General features: G+C 38.1%; 1 protein-coding gene across 1 annotated transcript in view; it reads right to left on the bottom strand.

The window, feature by feature from the left end:
* The window catches only part of LOC121524931 (aryl hydrocarbon receptor-like), a 33,704-nt gene extending 21,285 nt beyond the window's left edge, over window positions 1-12,419 (bottom strand). Inside the window, exons 1-2 of the mRNA XM_041810529.1 lie at window positions 12,066-12,419; window positions 3,094-3,272 (exon numbers count right to left, since the gene is read on the bottom strand). Coding sequence (XP_041666463.1) covers window positions 3,094-3,272; window positions 12,066-12,124 — 238 coding nt within the window. The 5' untranslated portion in view covers window positions 12,125-12,419. The remainder of the gene's footprint in view (window positions 1-3,093; window positions 3,273-12,065) is intronic.
* Window positions 12,420-12,514: the final 95 nt, after the last annotated feature.

Here is a 12,514-nt window from a genome sequence, read left to right as displayed (position 1 = left end):
ATGTTCAGAGTGAAACACAGGCTGCAGCTGCATGGACTACAGCCTATGCAAATGGGCTAGAAGGTAACTTCTAGCCAAACAGTGACACAATTTCAATGCATCCAGATAAATAAACAATGTTCAGCTCTTTTTGTACAACTGATTCTCACCATGTGGGGTTTGCAATTCTGTAAGCAACTTGCTGAGCTCCTAGCCAGCAGTGGTAGTTATGAAGTTTAGGCCATAGCCTAAGAGTCACTCTGCCCATCTTCATTTCACCCTCAGGCCCCCCTTTAGAAAAAACATAAAACTTTTCCCCTTAAGGCCCTTTACGTTCACTGAATATATTTACATATATCTTAACATTCAGAAAGTAAAACCACTTTTTATGGTCATAACTCCAGTCCTCATCGTGTAAAGCAAATGTGAATTTATTTTCATTATTTTAACCCTCTAAATGTCAGTTTATTTACATAATGCCCCTTTTTTTTTTACATAAAACAGTAGTTATTTTCTATTTGATGAATGCAAAGTGTTTTTGTGCAGGGATTATCAGTCAGGGATATGTCAATGAAGAGCAACAACACTGATTTTGATAGATAATTACTTTCTGTGCAATTACAAAAAGTACCAAAAACCTCACATTTTCCTCCCTGCAGCCTGGAAAAATGGTGACATCTGGCAGAGATTTTTTTGTGTGCACATTTTTTTGGCTCTGAGTGACAGGATTACAGAGGAATTTACAGGATTTCATATTCCAGTATTGCAATGGCAGTAGAATGAAAATAAGTGGTTTTAATGAAAGTCAATGGGGCCAAAAGGGGCCCCAGGGGGCAACTGTCAGTTTTTTGTCTACAAGGTGGAAATATTTGTCAACACAGTGTGGATGCTGAAATTCCAAAATTCATAAAAAATCAACATCTTTGTCATTTACTCTCATCTCAGCATAATAACTGTCAAAAAAAAAGCCAAAGTTACAACTGAAAAGCTCTAAAAGGGTTATAGGAGGGCCTGAGGGTTAATCGAAGATTAAAACCCCATGAGGGTGAAAAGCTGTTAAAAAGTAGCAGTATTTGGCTACCAGTTAAATGCTCTTGCATTGCAAAATAGTGACAAAAACACAGACGCTTTCTGGGTGAAGAATCAGATGCCTCAAAAAATTTTGTTAGTGCGTACATTTGAGCCAACATTGTCATGGGGCTGATTTTTACCAAAAACTAGCTAAATTCCACTGAGAAACTGTACCCATCTGTTACACTGTGTAGCCTAGCTTAAAGGAGCTATGCTCACTGATTAAATAGAGAAAAGGTGTTGAGGGGAAAAAAATATATTGCTGTATTTGGGGTGTCTTTTCTTTCCTTTATGATCCCTACAGATATTTAAATAGCTATAGTAAAAACTACAGTAAAAATAAGTTACATTTTTTTAACATTGGATTAATGTTTGGTCAGTTTTACTAAAATCCAACTATTATGAACTATTATTATCAAATCAGATGCATGACAGACTGACTCAGAAGTTTAATCTTGACTTAAGCAGCACATTTTAGCATAAATTTAACAGTTCAACAGGGGTGAGAGTTCCTTTGTCACTATCTGAGAATTAAAACAAAATATTTTCCTTCATGTGTTTTTCACCAAGGGCCAAGAAGCTGGCCCTTGTACAAATGTAGTTGATGACCCCCTCAGTAGAGGCTAATGCTACATTCCTCATATGACCCACCTTAAAAAATGTTGAAATAACCCTTTAATTCATGGCATGGAATAATGCTGGGTAATTAACTGAGTTTCAATTTCAATTTTAGCTTCCGAGGATCAAAAAAAAACATAAATCAGAAGTAAACAATGACTGCTCCACATGCTGTGATTAGCTTGTTTGCAATGTGTGGTAAACAGAGGGCATGCTCTCAACAGGAAGTGCACTCTGCGTTATGCCTGAACATGCTGAATGTTCTCATTTTTAGTAAACAGTGAATTAATCAGTTCAGTTTACACATCATGAGTGAAAACCTGAGCATAGCTCAATCTGGAGCGTATCTGTGAGGTACAGAGAGTTGAAAATCAGCGTTTGACAAAGCAGACTCCCTGTATCAACACATTCTTGGTAGGAATGCTGGGGACACTGCACACTTTCAGAATGCATTTCAAAGTAAAAGCGAGTTCAGTTTGTTCGATGATGGAACGACCCGGGTTTCTGTTTTTTCCGTAGCAGTTATTACATTATTCAAGTCCCCTTTCAAAGTTGTGCAGACCTCTCTTCAAGCTTGTGCCTGATCTTATTCAGTGCTAAATCACACAGGCCATTTGCATTTGATGAATTTAAGATCTCACGCTTTACCCCTCTCCCTAACCCTTGCAGTGCATTCAGTTTTCTTGCACCTGTATGTTTGCTAAGTTCATGTTTTAAAGGAAAAGAGATCCATACAATACTTTAAACTGCTGCAACTTTTACTGTAAGGAATCAGTCTCTACAAAATCTATAAGTCCAAGACATTTTAGTGCTGTGTTTGAAAGCTGCAGCAGCCTACAGGCAGATTTTGGGGTAATATATATGGTTAATAATCTTAAAGTTGACAAGTACCTCATAAAACCTCAGATAAAAAATACCAGACTACCCCTTTAATCAAAATATGCCTCTATCTGTTGTTTGTGCATGTTGGAATGCTGGAATATTCCTTTAAGGTGGTAATTCAAAGCCACAGTTGGGATTAAGTATGCATAAGTTCAACACTTTGACACTTAGAGCTTAAGGAAAAGTTGACTTCATCATGTCAGCAACACATTCTGACACCTGAACAACATACTGACTGTATAGGCACCTTTAGCTCTGTGAGCATGTTTGATCAGCGTCAAAATAAAGACTTACTGTTCCCTTCTGCAGGTCTCATGTTGCTCTGCCTAGACTCCATCTGCCCGCAGCACACTCTCCTGTTTCCCTGCCAGCGGGGCGACTGTTCATTATGCACAGTGTCAGGTTCCCTTTCTGACACCCCAAACACTCAATGCTCGGCCGCAAAAATGTCTGTAGCTGCATATTTGCACACCTGACTTACACACAGCCTCTCACTTTCAATATTATGCACATTTGACCTTTTCTGAGTGACCGTTCACTGACCGTGGAAGAAGCTCTTGACCTTGAGGTATCCCACGCTGAGACGGAGCACAGACAGCTTGTCCAGACGACCTCTGACCTCCTCAGAGAAAGGCAGCATGGCGGTGAGGCGGTCCAGCTCCACATTGAGGCGGTCTCGGTGTCTTTTGGACGGGTTTGTCTTCACAGGAGGAGGCTTTGGGCTTTAAAACAACACAAAGACAAAGAGGACAGCTTCAGTGTCAAGAGATGCTGCCTGCTAAAACATGTCCGCTCTGTTTGACAATCTGCAGCACACAGAGGAATTTCCATCTTACAGCTCAAGTGGGAGTTTTTGATACGAGGCAGATTTTTCATATCCTGTAACAAAGCAGTGAATCTGAACTGTAGGAGGCCTGTGTGTGTCATTCTGACTCTACAAGAAAACAATACGCACTCTGGAGATTCCAGTGTTGAATTACGGAGAGGCAAAGTCAGCCCAAATAAACTCTGAACCACATCAAACAAAGCTTCAACTTCCTGGTTTGAAGAGCCTGTAGAAGATGAAAGTGTTGATCGTACTTCACAATTGAGATCAAAAAACACTCAGAAATCTGACTGTTATTAGTTGGCACATTGACAAGAAACCCAGTTAGTCATATATGATGGAAAACTGAGGCTGTCATACCAGATTTTACAACTTAGATGCCATTTTATTAAAAGCTAACATTTTTACATCTGTTTCAACACCATGACAATAAAAATGCAAGTCCTTGGCACCCAATATTAAGCAGTTTCTTGTTATAAATTACCAGTAAATGCAAGCAAACACACTTAAGTAAGTGCATGTCATGCTTGTAGCACAGCTACTAAATGGACTGCTTCAGAGTGTCTATCAGATACAAACAGATCAACATTCACTGATATCTCATGTCTGTTAGATCCAACATGAAACAGAAGCAGCTGAAGCATCTAATCTAGATGCTTCAGCTGCCGAATATAGGTGGCCTTTTGAAATAAAGAAATGTTGGCAATGCCAAAAGTTAAGAAGAAGTCGGTACTCAAACAAGTACAGTTTAAGGCAGTTTTGACCTTGTTTGATTGAAATATTCCTGTCTAATGGCTAGACATCTAGATCTGAAAAACCGTCACAGCAACGCACTTCAAGCGCTGTACAAGAGCTGTACAAATGTCTATTAACAAGAATTTCTCAAGCTCTACTACCGCTATTGAGCTGCGCGTGCGCAGCTACTGAGGAATAATGAAAAACATGGTGACTATAGACATGTAAGCACTCGACTTTTGTCATTTTTGAAAAGAAAAAAACTCACTGCAGTTCTTTGTTCTTCTTTTAACGAAGAAATGTTGTCAAGTTCTGATAAAACTGGTGCTTTAGCAGCATCCACGCTAAGCTCTTCCTTCATAAATGCACCAACTCTTGCTGCTGCTTGTTTACGTCACGACTCTGCTGTGCCTGAAAGTACTGCCCCTCGTTGCTGATTGGTCCTGTCACTTTCTAACCGGGCCCAAATGGTTCAGATGGGAGCTTTGCAAAATGTATTCACCAGTGAGAAACAAGGAAATGGGCGTATCCATCTGCTTTGCAAGGTTACTTCTTGGAAGGATTTTTAAAATGTTGTAGGGGGCGCCATTGAGCCAATAACTCTTGCCCACAAACAATGATCATATTAATCATCTCTGTTTGCCACTGGGTATTTTTGAGCCAATTTTCGCAGCTGCAAAAGTCTTTTCAGCCCCAGAATCTTCTATTTCCTGTTCATGGCAAATGAAAAATTGTCATCATTTTAAGCATTAAAAAGACAAATCTGATTGGCAAGGGCTGTGACAACGTTAACAGAAAAAAGTTTCATAAACTTCTCAAGTAAAGGTGTGGACTCGACATGCACCTCAAGGTGTAATTACTGTCCGTCTTTTACAGTTTGAGCACTCACCTTTAAACATGGTCAACATCTCAGGACTTTTCCTGGGCAAATTTTAGCATGATTTGGCCAACCTTGGAATGTTTTTTGTGAGAACCAGGCACTTAGATGACATGGCAAAACATAAAAATTTGAGGAGCCGCCATGGCCACACCCTAAAACTAATGAAAAAGTTTTTTATAGCTTTTAACTTATAAAATCATTATTTTATCATTGATAATAATAAAAGTTTTAATACTTTTCATTAGTGATAGTGCCTTTCCAGATGTGTAATCTACCCACACTATACACAGCAAAAACCGGTGTGTTGAATTAAACATTTCAGAGTTGATTTTAACTCTTAACTTCACAACAACTTTAACTAAATTCTGAGATAAACGGCCTTCAGTGTTGGCAGTTATTTCGCAGTATCAATTTCACAGTACTTCTTTTTGCCATTTTTTTCCTATTCTTGCCATTTTTATCCCATTTTGGCCCTTTTCCACCATTTTTTCCCCATTTTTTTGCCCATTAAAGCTACCTTTTGTAATTAAATACCACTTGTTTCCTATTTTCTTTGCCCTATTTTGGTATTCTTGACTGCTTTTTGCCCATTTTAGTCATTTTTCTCACATTTTTTGCCACTCTTTTGCAACTTTTGGAACATTTTTGCAAATTTTTTTTTACCATTTTTTCACCACCTTCCGCCAATTAAAGCCACCTTTTACCATCAAATATCACTTGTTTCCACTTTTTTGCCCTATTTTGCCACTCTTGACTGCTTTCTGTCCATTTTAGTCACTTTTCTCTCATTTTTTGCCAACATTAACTTATTTTTAGCGCTACTTCAAGCTGTTTTGCCACTCTTCACCACTTAGATTCTGGCTCTTGCAAAGGTACTTCTCAACAATTTGGCTCTTTGATTGAGCAGGGTTGAGTAACACTGATTTAGATGGGGTTTTTTTTTTAATGTATTTAGCTGTGTTACGATGTTGCCTGTTGTAAAGTGATCACTGTTGGGATTCCTTTGCTTATGTCTTTGGTCGATTATTGTTGTTTTTTATGTTATACATCCCTACACCATGAGTGAAGTTATCCACACATTGGTGACTTCCTGCATGTGGTCTGGGTGGTCTACACTGTAGGGTAGAACTCTGAGTTTCAACTAAACGTGCATTCTAGCTCTGCATTAGTTTCTTTGCTCCATCCTTGTAAGAAGATACTTGACTTTGCCACAGGTTATCAAGCTGAGGTGGCAATTTTTGAAAAGTGCATTGCTCTGTGTCAGAAATTTAAGTTATAAATACCTCAAACTATCACCTGAAGTAAAAGGGAATAACACATTATTAAAAGTACACTTTACTGTGTAAAAAAAACACAGTGAGTGTTAAAAACTAACACTTAAGTGAGTAAGAGTTCAAGAGAATGGTGAAAACTCAAAATAGTGTTACATTAAACACTATGGGAGTTAATTTAACACAAATGATTTTGCTATGTAGGCACTAATGCAACCCCATACCATCAGAGATGCAGGCTTATGAACTGTGTACTGAAAACAATCTGGATGGCCCCTTCTCCTCTTAAGTCTGCAGGACACAGTGTCCGTGGTTTCCAAAAACATTTTTAAATTTTGAGTCATCTGCCCACAGAACAGTTTTCCATTTTGCCTGGGTCCATTTTAAATGTGCTTTGGCCCAGGGAAGACAGTGGCATTCATGGATCATGTTCACATATGGCTTCTTCTTTGCATGAGACAGTTTTAAATTGCATTTGTGCACTTAGCGTGTTGACAGACAATGATCTCTGGACGTTTTCCTGAGCCGATGCAGTGATTTCAACTACAGAATCATGCCTGTTCAATGCCACCTGACAACCTAATAATTAGATGCAAATGCTCCCCTAGCTGTTTTACATTCACAGCGTTTTGTTGCCCCGTCTCTACTTTTTAGAGATGTGTTGCTGCCATCAAATTCAAAATGAGCTGATGTTTTTCAGGAAATCATAAACTGTCTCAGTTTCAACATGTGATATGTTGTTTATGTTCTAATGTTAATAAAATATGGGTTTATAAGATTTGAAAATCCTTACATCTGTTTTTATTTACATTTCATAAGGTGTCCCAACTTTTTTGGAAATGGGGTTGTATTTAACATGTTCCCATATTAATTTTCCACTTGAGCATGTTAACATTTTCTGTACAGCTGAGGCTGAAGTTGTCCCCAGTTCGCAGGACCTTGTTCGTGTTTTCTAACATTAAAATTTGATGTTGGGTGAAAATGTGCAGACAGGAATTCAGTCGGGTACTCCCTCAGAGGACCATGAATGTCTGAGAAAAACGTCACAGTAATCAAGCTAAAAGTTGTAACAGAGATTTCATTCATAAAACACAAACGCTAACTCTGAGTGACGTTTCAGAGAAAGAAAAAAGGATGACTGAAGAAAGGAGTCTGAATGTCTGTGCAATGCTCATAGTAAAGCCTTAGCTCACCAGCTAACATGGTGATTTATATTCCAGGGAGAAATGGCAGCTAGAAGAGCAGAGACAGAACAAAACACTCTGTGAACAGCTTACATCTGTTTATGATTTTTTTTTGTCTAAATTATGGCAACATTTTTTCCGACTGACTGTCTGCTTTCGTGGTCAAACAATAAAGATATTTGGAGTCAGAGACCCAGAGTGCCTCCAAACACTGTGTTACATCATATTTTTGAGACGGCGTGTTTCTGTTGATCTTCCACTTGGCCTGTGCCATTGTTACTACAAATTTACCACAACATAGTTCCTCTCTGACATGTCAGGACACGCAACAGCTCTGTGTGCCATCCTTCCCTGACTAAACACAGAGAGATCTAAGAGCAGAGATGGAGGGGAAGAGGAGAGGGAACAAAGGAGGGCAGAAATGAGGGGGTAGAGAGGGAGCGAGAGAGCTGAAATCAGGAGGAAACGTATGAAATCAAAGTGAGAGTGGAGACAATAGAGCAATTATTATCTAGGATTACACTGTGGTCAGGTGCTGATAAAGATCTGGGGGAAAAATGATGACAGAGTGTGTTCAGTATATTCCTCCATAGTTCCATCTTGTGACAAACACACGACACACTGGATTGCAAAACATTAGTGGAGAGAGGCCTAGCATAGTTTTCAAATAAAGTTAGTTTTCCTTTAAAATTCTGGACATCCAAATCACAAAAGTCATGTTAGAGAAAGTAACTTCATGCAGAATATTTAGAAAATCATGCAGGATGGCCCATGCTTCTTAGTGGTTAAATAAATTTAGGATTTTTTTTTTTTTTTTTGTTTGCCACCACTTGAGTATTTCCATATTCTTTATCTGCATTTCACAAAAAAACACTTCACATTTTACTGAATTTTTCTGATACCTTTAGAGAGTTTTCATTTAATAATGCCTGGTAAATTAAGCCAAGCTTGTGAGCATTTAAAGAGAAATAAAGCCCACCTGAATCAAAAGCTCTGACAAAGTGATGAGCACATGAACTACATTACAGAAGCCTGGAGCAGACATGCTTTTATAGATTTTAATCATCCAATTCTCCACTTGTAAAAAGTTATTTCAGGCTGTTTTCTAAATACTATAACTTATTTTGCTATCTTTAACAAAAGACACAACACAACAGGTGAATTTCTCTCATTATCTTGTGTTAACAAAGCTGATTTGGCATTGATGAAGGATCATTTCTGATTACTTAAAATACAATCCAATAGGCTTTCAGTGTGATAAACCAGGCCACATCAGGCCATGCTGACATTCAGTGTTTTTGTCATTCGTTTTCTCATCGTTTTTTTGGTTTGTTGTTGTTTGTTTTCTTTTGTTGTTCATTTGGTTTTTTTTTTGTTTGTTCTTCGCTGTTTGTTCTTTCTTCCTAATTTTTTGTACAGTTTTCTGTTTGTTTTTTGTTCATTTTTTTATCTTTTTCTTTTATTTTTTTCTTTCGTTTTATCGTTCGTTTTAACGTTCGTTTTTTCGTCATTCATTTGTTGCCATTGTTTATGTCTGTTTGTTTTTCAGGTGTTCATTTCTTCCTCAATTTTTCATTTGTTTTTGTCATTTATTTTTCGTTCGTTTTGTTGTCATTCGATCTTTTTGTGATTCGTTTTTCATTTGTTTCTCGTCGTTTGTCCTTTATACCAACTCTATGATAGTACGTTAAGTCTATGTATATGTTTCCTTTGAGCTTCTGCAATATGACATGAATAAGTCCAGATCTAAGTAGATGTTTAATCCTAATTTGCGGCCAGGACAGCCATATGTTCATCTATTTGCTGCTGCAATGCTTGCTTTCATCATTTTGGGCCTCCCTCTTCATTCATTCTGCATCTCCTTTTAATTGTACAGATGTTTGTCCACTTAGGCCTTCCATATAAATCAATAATCCTCATCCTATGACTTGTTCTGTAATGGACCACTGTGCATAAGGACTATCCATCTCATTTGTCCCAAATACAAGGGCTCAAAGGCCACATCCACACTGCAGTTAAAAGTGACCTGAATCTAATTTTTTTCGGTTATATGTGACTCATTTCTGATCTTTTCCTGACAGTGTGAACAGCACAAGTCACACTGAATCTGACCTTTTTGAATCAGACTCAGACCACTTTCATATGTGGCTCTGAATCAGACTTAATGCTTCCCCTTATGAGATGCAGCACTTGGTTTTAGGTTTCTACGTAGATCAGCCTAATCAGCTATTTTTTTCTTTTTTCATTCTCATTTCTTAAACTATAAAGTGTGTTCAAATAAGTAAAGTTTCAGTCTGAACATTAGTTACATGATTTTTTTAGCACTTGAGAAGAATGTGCTTGTGTTATTTCAAGATCTTTCTCAGGACTGTTTCAGTGACCCACCCTGCAAACCTGAAGTTGAATCAGAATTCATTTTAACTTGAATGGAATGAGCTCAGTAAAAGTGGTCACATTTTTTATTGAGAGCACTACAGAGCACAATGTTTGTCAGTAAGCTGTGACTGTGAAGTTTGTAGCTCTCATTAATGCAGGTGGAGCTTGACTCTTTCTATTAGATATGTATTTTTTGCTCAAAGTGCACATTCAATCCAAAGAAATTACTTTCAATTTTTTATTATTTAATGTCTAGATTTAAAAAAAAGAATATTTATCATTAGCAATGAATCACATTTTGCTTCTCCTACGTCTGTTTGTCAACCAAACAGACTTTCACAATAAAAGTAACATGTCAGTTTCTGGCTGACATTTTTGTAATTAATTAAAGATATACATACTATTTGGTCATGTGTGCATAATCAGGATTTTTAAGTGAAAATGATCACAAAGCTAAATATGTTTTAATGAGGATATAAAGTTGGATCCAGTTTGCCTTCTTTTAGGAATGCCTGACACAAAAATTAACAATGTCTATGATCAAAACCTGCTGTGTTGACTCATGCTGCACATAAAAGCACACTACTGAAATGGATTTCACAATAGCTGGCAACCATCTCAGAATGGAACAAGGTCATATTTGATCTGTTACCTATTAAATATTTGACATATTAGTCCAGAAGAAAAACATAACTAATAAGTGCATTTAGAAAGGATTCAGACCCCAGTCACTTTTTAAACACAGATCTGGGGCTTTCATATGTAATTTTTTGCAAACTTTAATCAAGTTTTCTTTTGCACTTCGGTCTAGCAACTATACCATAAGCCCAGGTCGATGAAGAGCTGCAGTTGTCCTTCAGTAACCTTGTCATATCTCCACATAGGATCTCTGGAGCTCAGAGAGTGACCACCAGGTTCCTGGTCACCTCTCTTACTAAGGCCTGTCTCCCGCGATTACTCAGTTTGGCCAGGCAACCAGCTCTTAGAAGAGTCGTGGTTGGACTTAACTTCTTTCATTTCAGAACTATGGAGGCCACCATGTTATTGGGAACCGTCAGTGCTGCAATTGTTTGTTATGCCTACCCCAGATCTGTGCCTTGCAACAATCCTGTCTCTGAGCTCTGCAGCCAGTTCCTTTGACCTCATGGATTGGTTTTTGCGCATAGTCATTTTGAGCTGTGAGGCCTTTAATAGAGAGGTGTGTGCCTTTCCAAATCATGTTCATTCAGTTTAATTGACAACAAGTGTACTTAAATCAAGGTGTAGAAACAACTCAGCAAAGTGTCAGAGAAATGGGTAGACTTAAGCTAAATTTCAAGTGTTTCTGCAAAGGTTCTGAATACTAATAATTCAGTTTTTTATTCCTAATTAATTTGCAAATATTTCTAAAATTGAGTTTGTCATGATGGGGTACTGAGTGTAGATTAAGTGAAGAGGTCAAGGGGTCATATCTGCACTAGTCACTTTGTCCCGGTAGGTTTTCTCAAGTTACAATGTTTCTACAATTTTACTTTTTTAAATCTTCCTCTTTTCTTCTCAATTTCTTTCCTTTATTATTTTTAATTTCATTCTTTGTCATCAGGACCAAATTATCATAAGATGAGATTTAATTATAAGCCCCCCTCAGGTTTCCTACCTCACCTGCACAATCCTGTATTTTTTACGCTACCACTGTGAAAAATGTACCAAAATCTTGAGGGAAAAACTGGATATCTTATGGGCAAAAAAATAAAATAAATAAAATAAAAATTACCCAAGCTATTAGAAAATGAAGTGAAAGTACCCAAATAAAAAAAATAAGGTTTTGTACTCCACCAGTCCTTGAAATTCATTCTGATATCTTCCATTTAACTTTCCTAAACATTTGGGAACTTCTTCCATCATCACCTGCCCGACTTACCTGACCTTATCCACACGTGACGTCATCACCTTTGCGTGACTTTCGCTGCAGGTAACCTTCCGGAAGTCGTGAATCACAGGAGTGAAGCTAAAATAACAACCTGACTGAGTTTTGTTTACCAGGGAGCACAGCGTAAATGTTAAAGGATTGGTAGGATTAGTAATGGAAGTAATTACTCAGTAGCTATTAAAATAATGGTGAGGAGTGATTGATCAACCGACAGTGACCAGCTCTAACCCCGCCCACGCGGCACAGGCCTGTGGGTGAATGCAGTGGCTACTTTATACCCTGCGGAGACATATAAAGGAGTACAAATATGACGTTTGGAGATATTGAAACTTACACTTTCTGTACGGGCTTCTTCCTCCTCTTCACCGCGTATACTCCACCATTCCCCGGCATAATGGCTCCGAGATTTCCACCAACTCTTTCTTTGCTTTCACTTCAAAGAAAAAAATGTCCAAACTTACATTAAAAAAAAGTTTGATTTCTTGAATCTCCGGACACACCCTGGATGCAAACCTCCAGTAAAGCTCTCGAAGTTGAAGGTTGTTGCAATATAATTCAGCTCGGCCGGACTAAACTGAAGATATAATCCACATCTGTGAAGTCTAGCGGGATTTAGCAGCGACCCTGTCGGTCAAAGACGAGTTTTAAAAACTTCGTTTGCAGGGGAAGTACAGACAGCAAGCATACACCACAGCCGTCTGTGTGTCTTTTCCTGGATCAACCAATCACAAGCGCTGTAACATGATGTTAGCTCGTTACCTCTGTGCCGCCTCTTCTGATTGG

This window comes from Cheilinus undulatus, linkage group 17 (genome assembly GCF_018320785.1).
Source record: "Cheilinus undulatus linkage group 17, ASM1832078v1, whole genome shotgun sequence".
NCBI lineage: Eukaryota > Metazoa > Chordata > Actinopteri > Labriformes > Labridae > Cheilinus > Cheilinus undulatus.
Note: the sequence above shows the minus strand (reverse complement) of the source record. Positions and strands in the feature narration are given on the sequence as shown.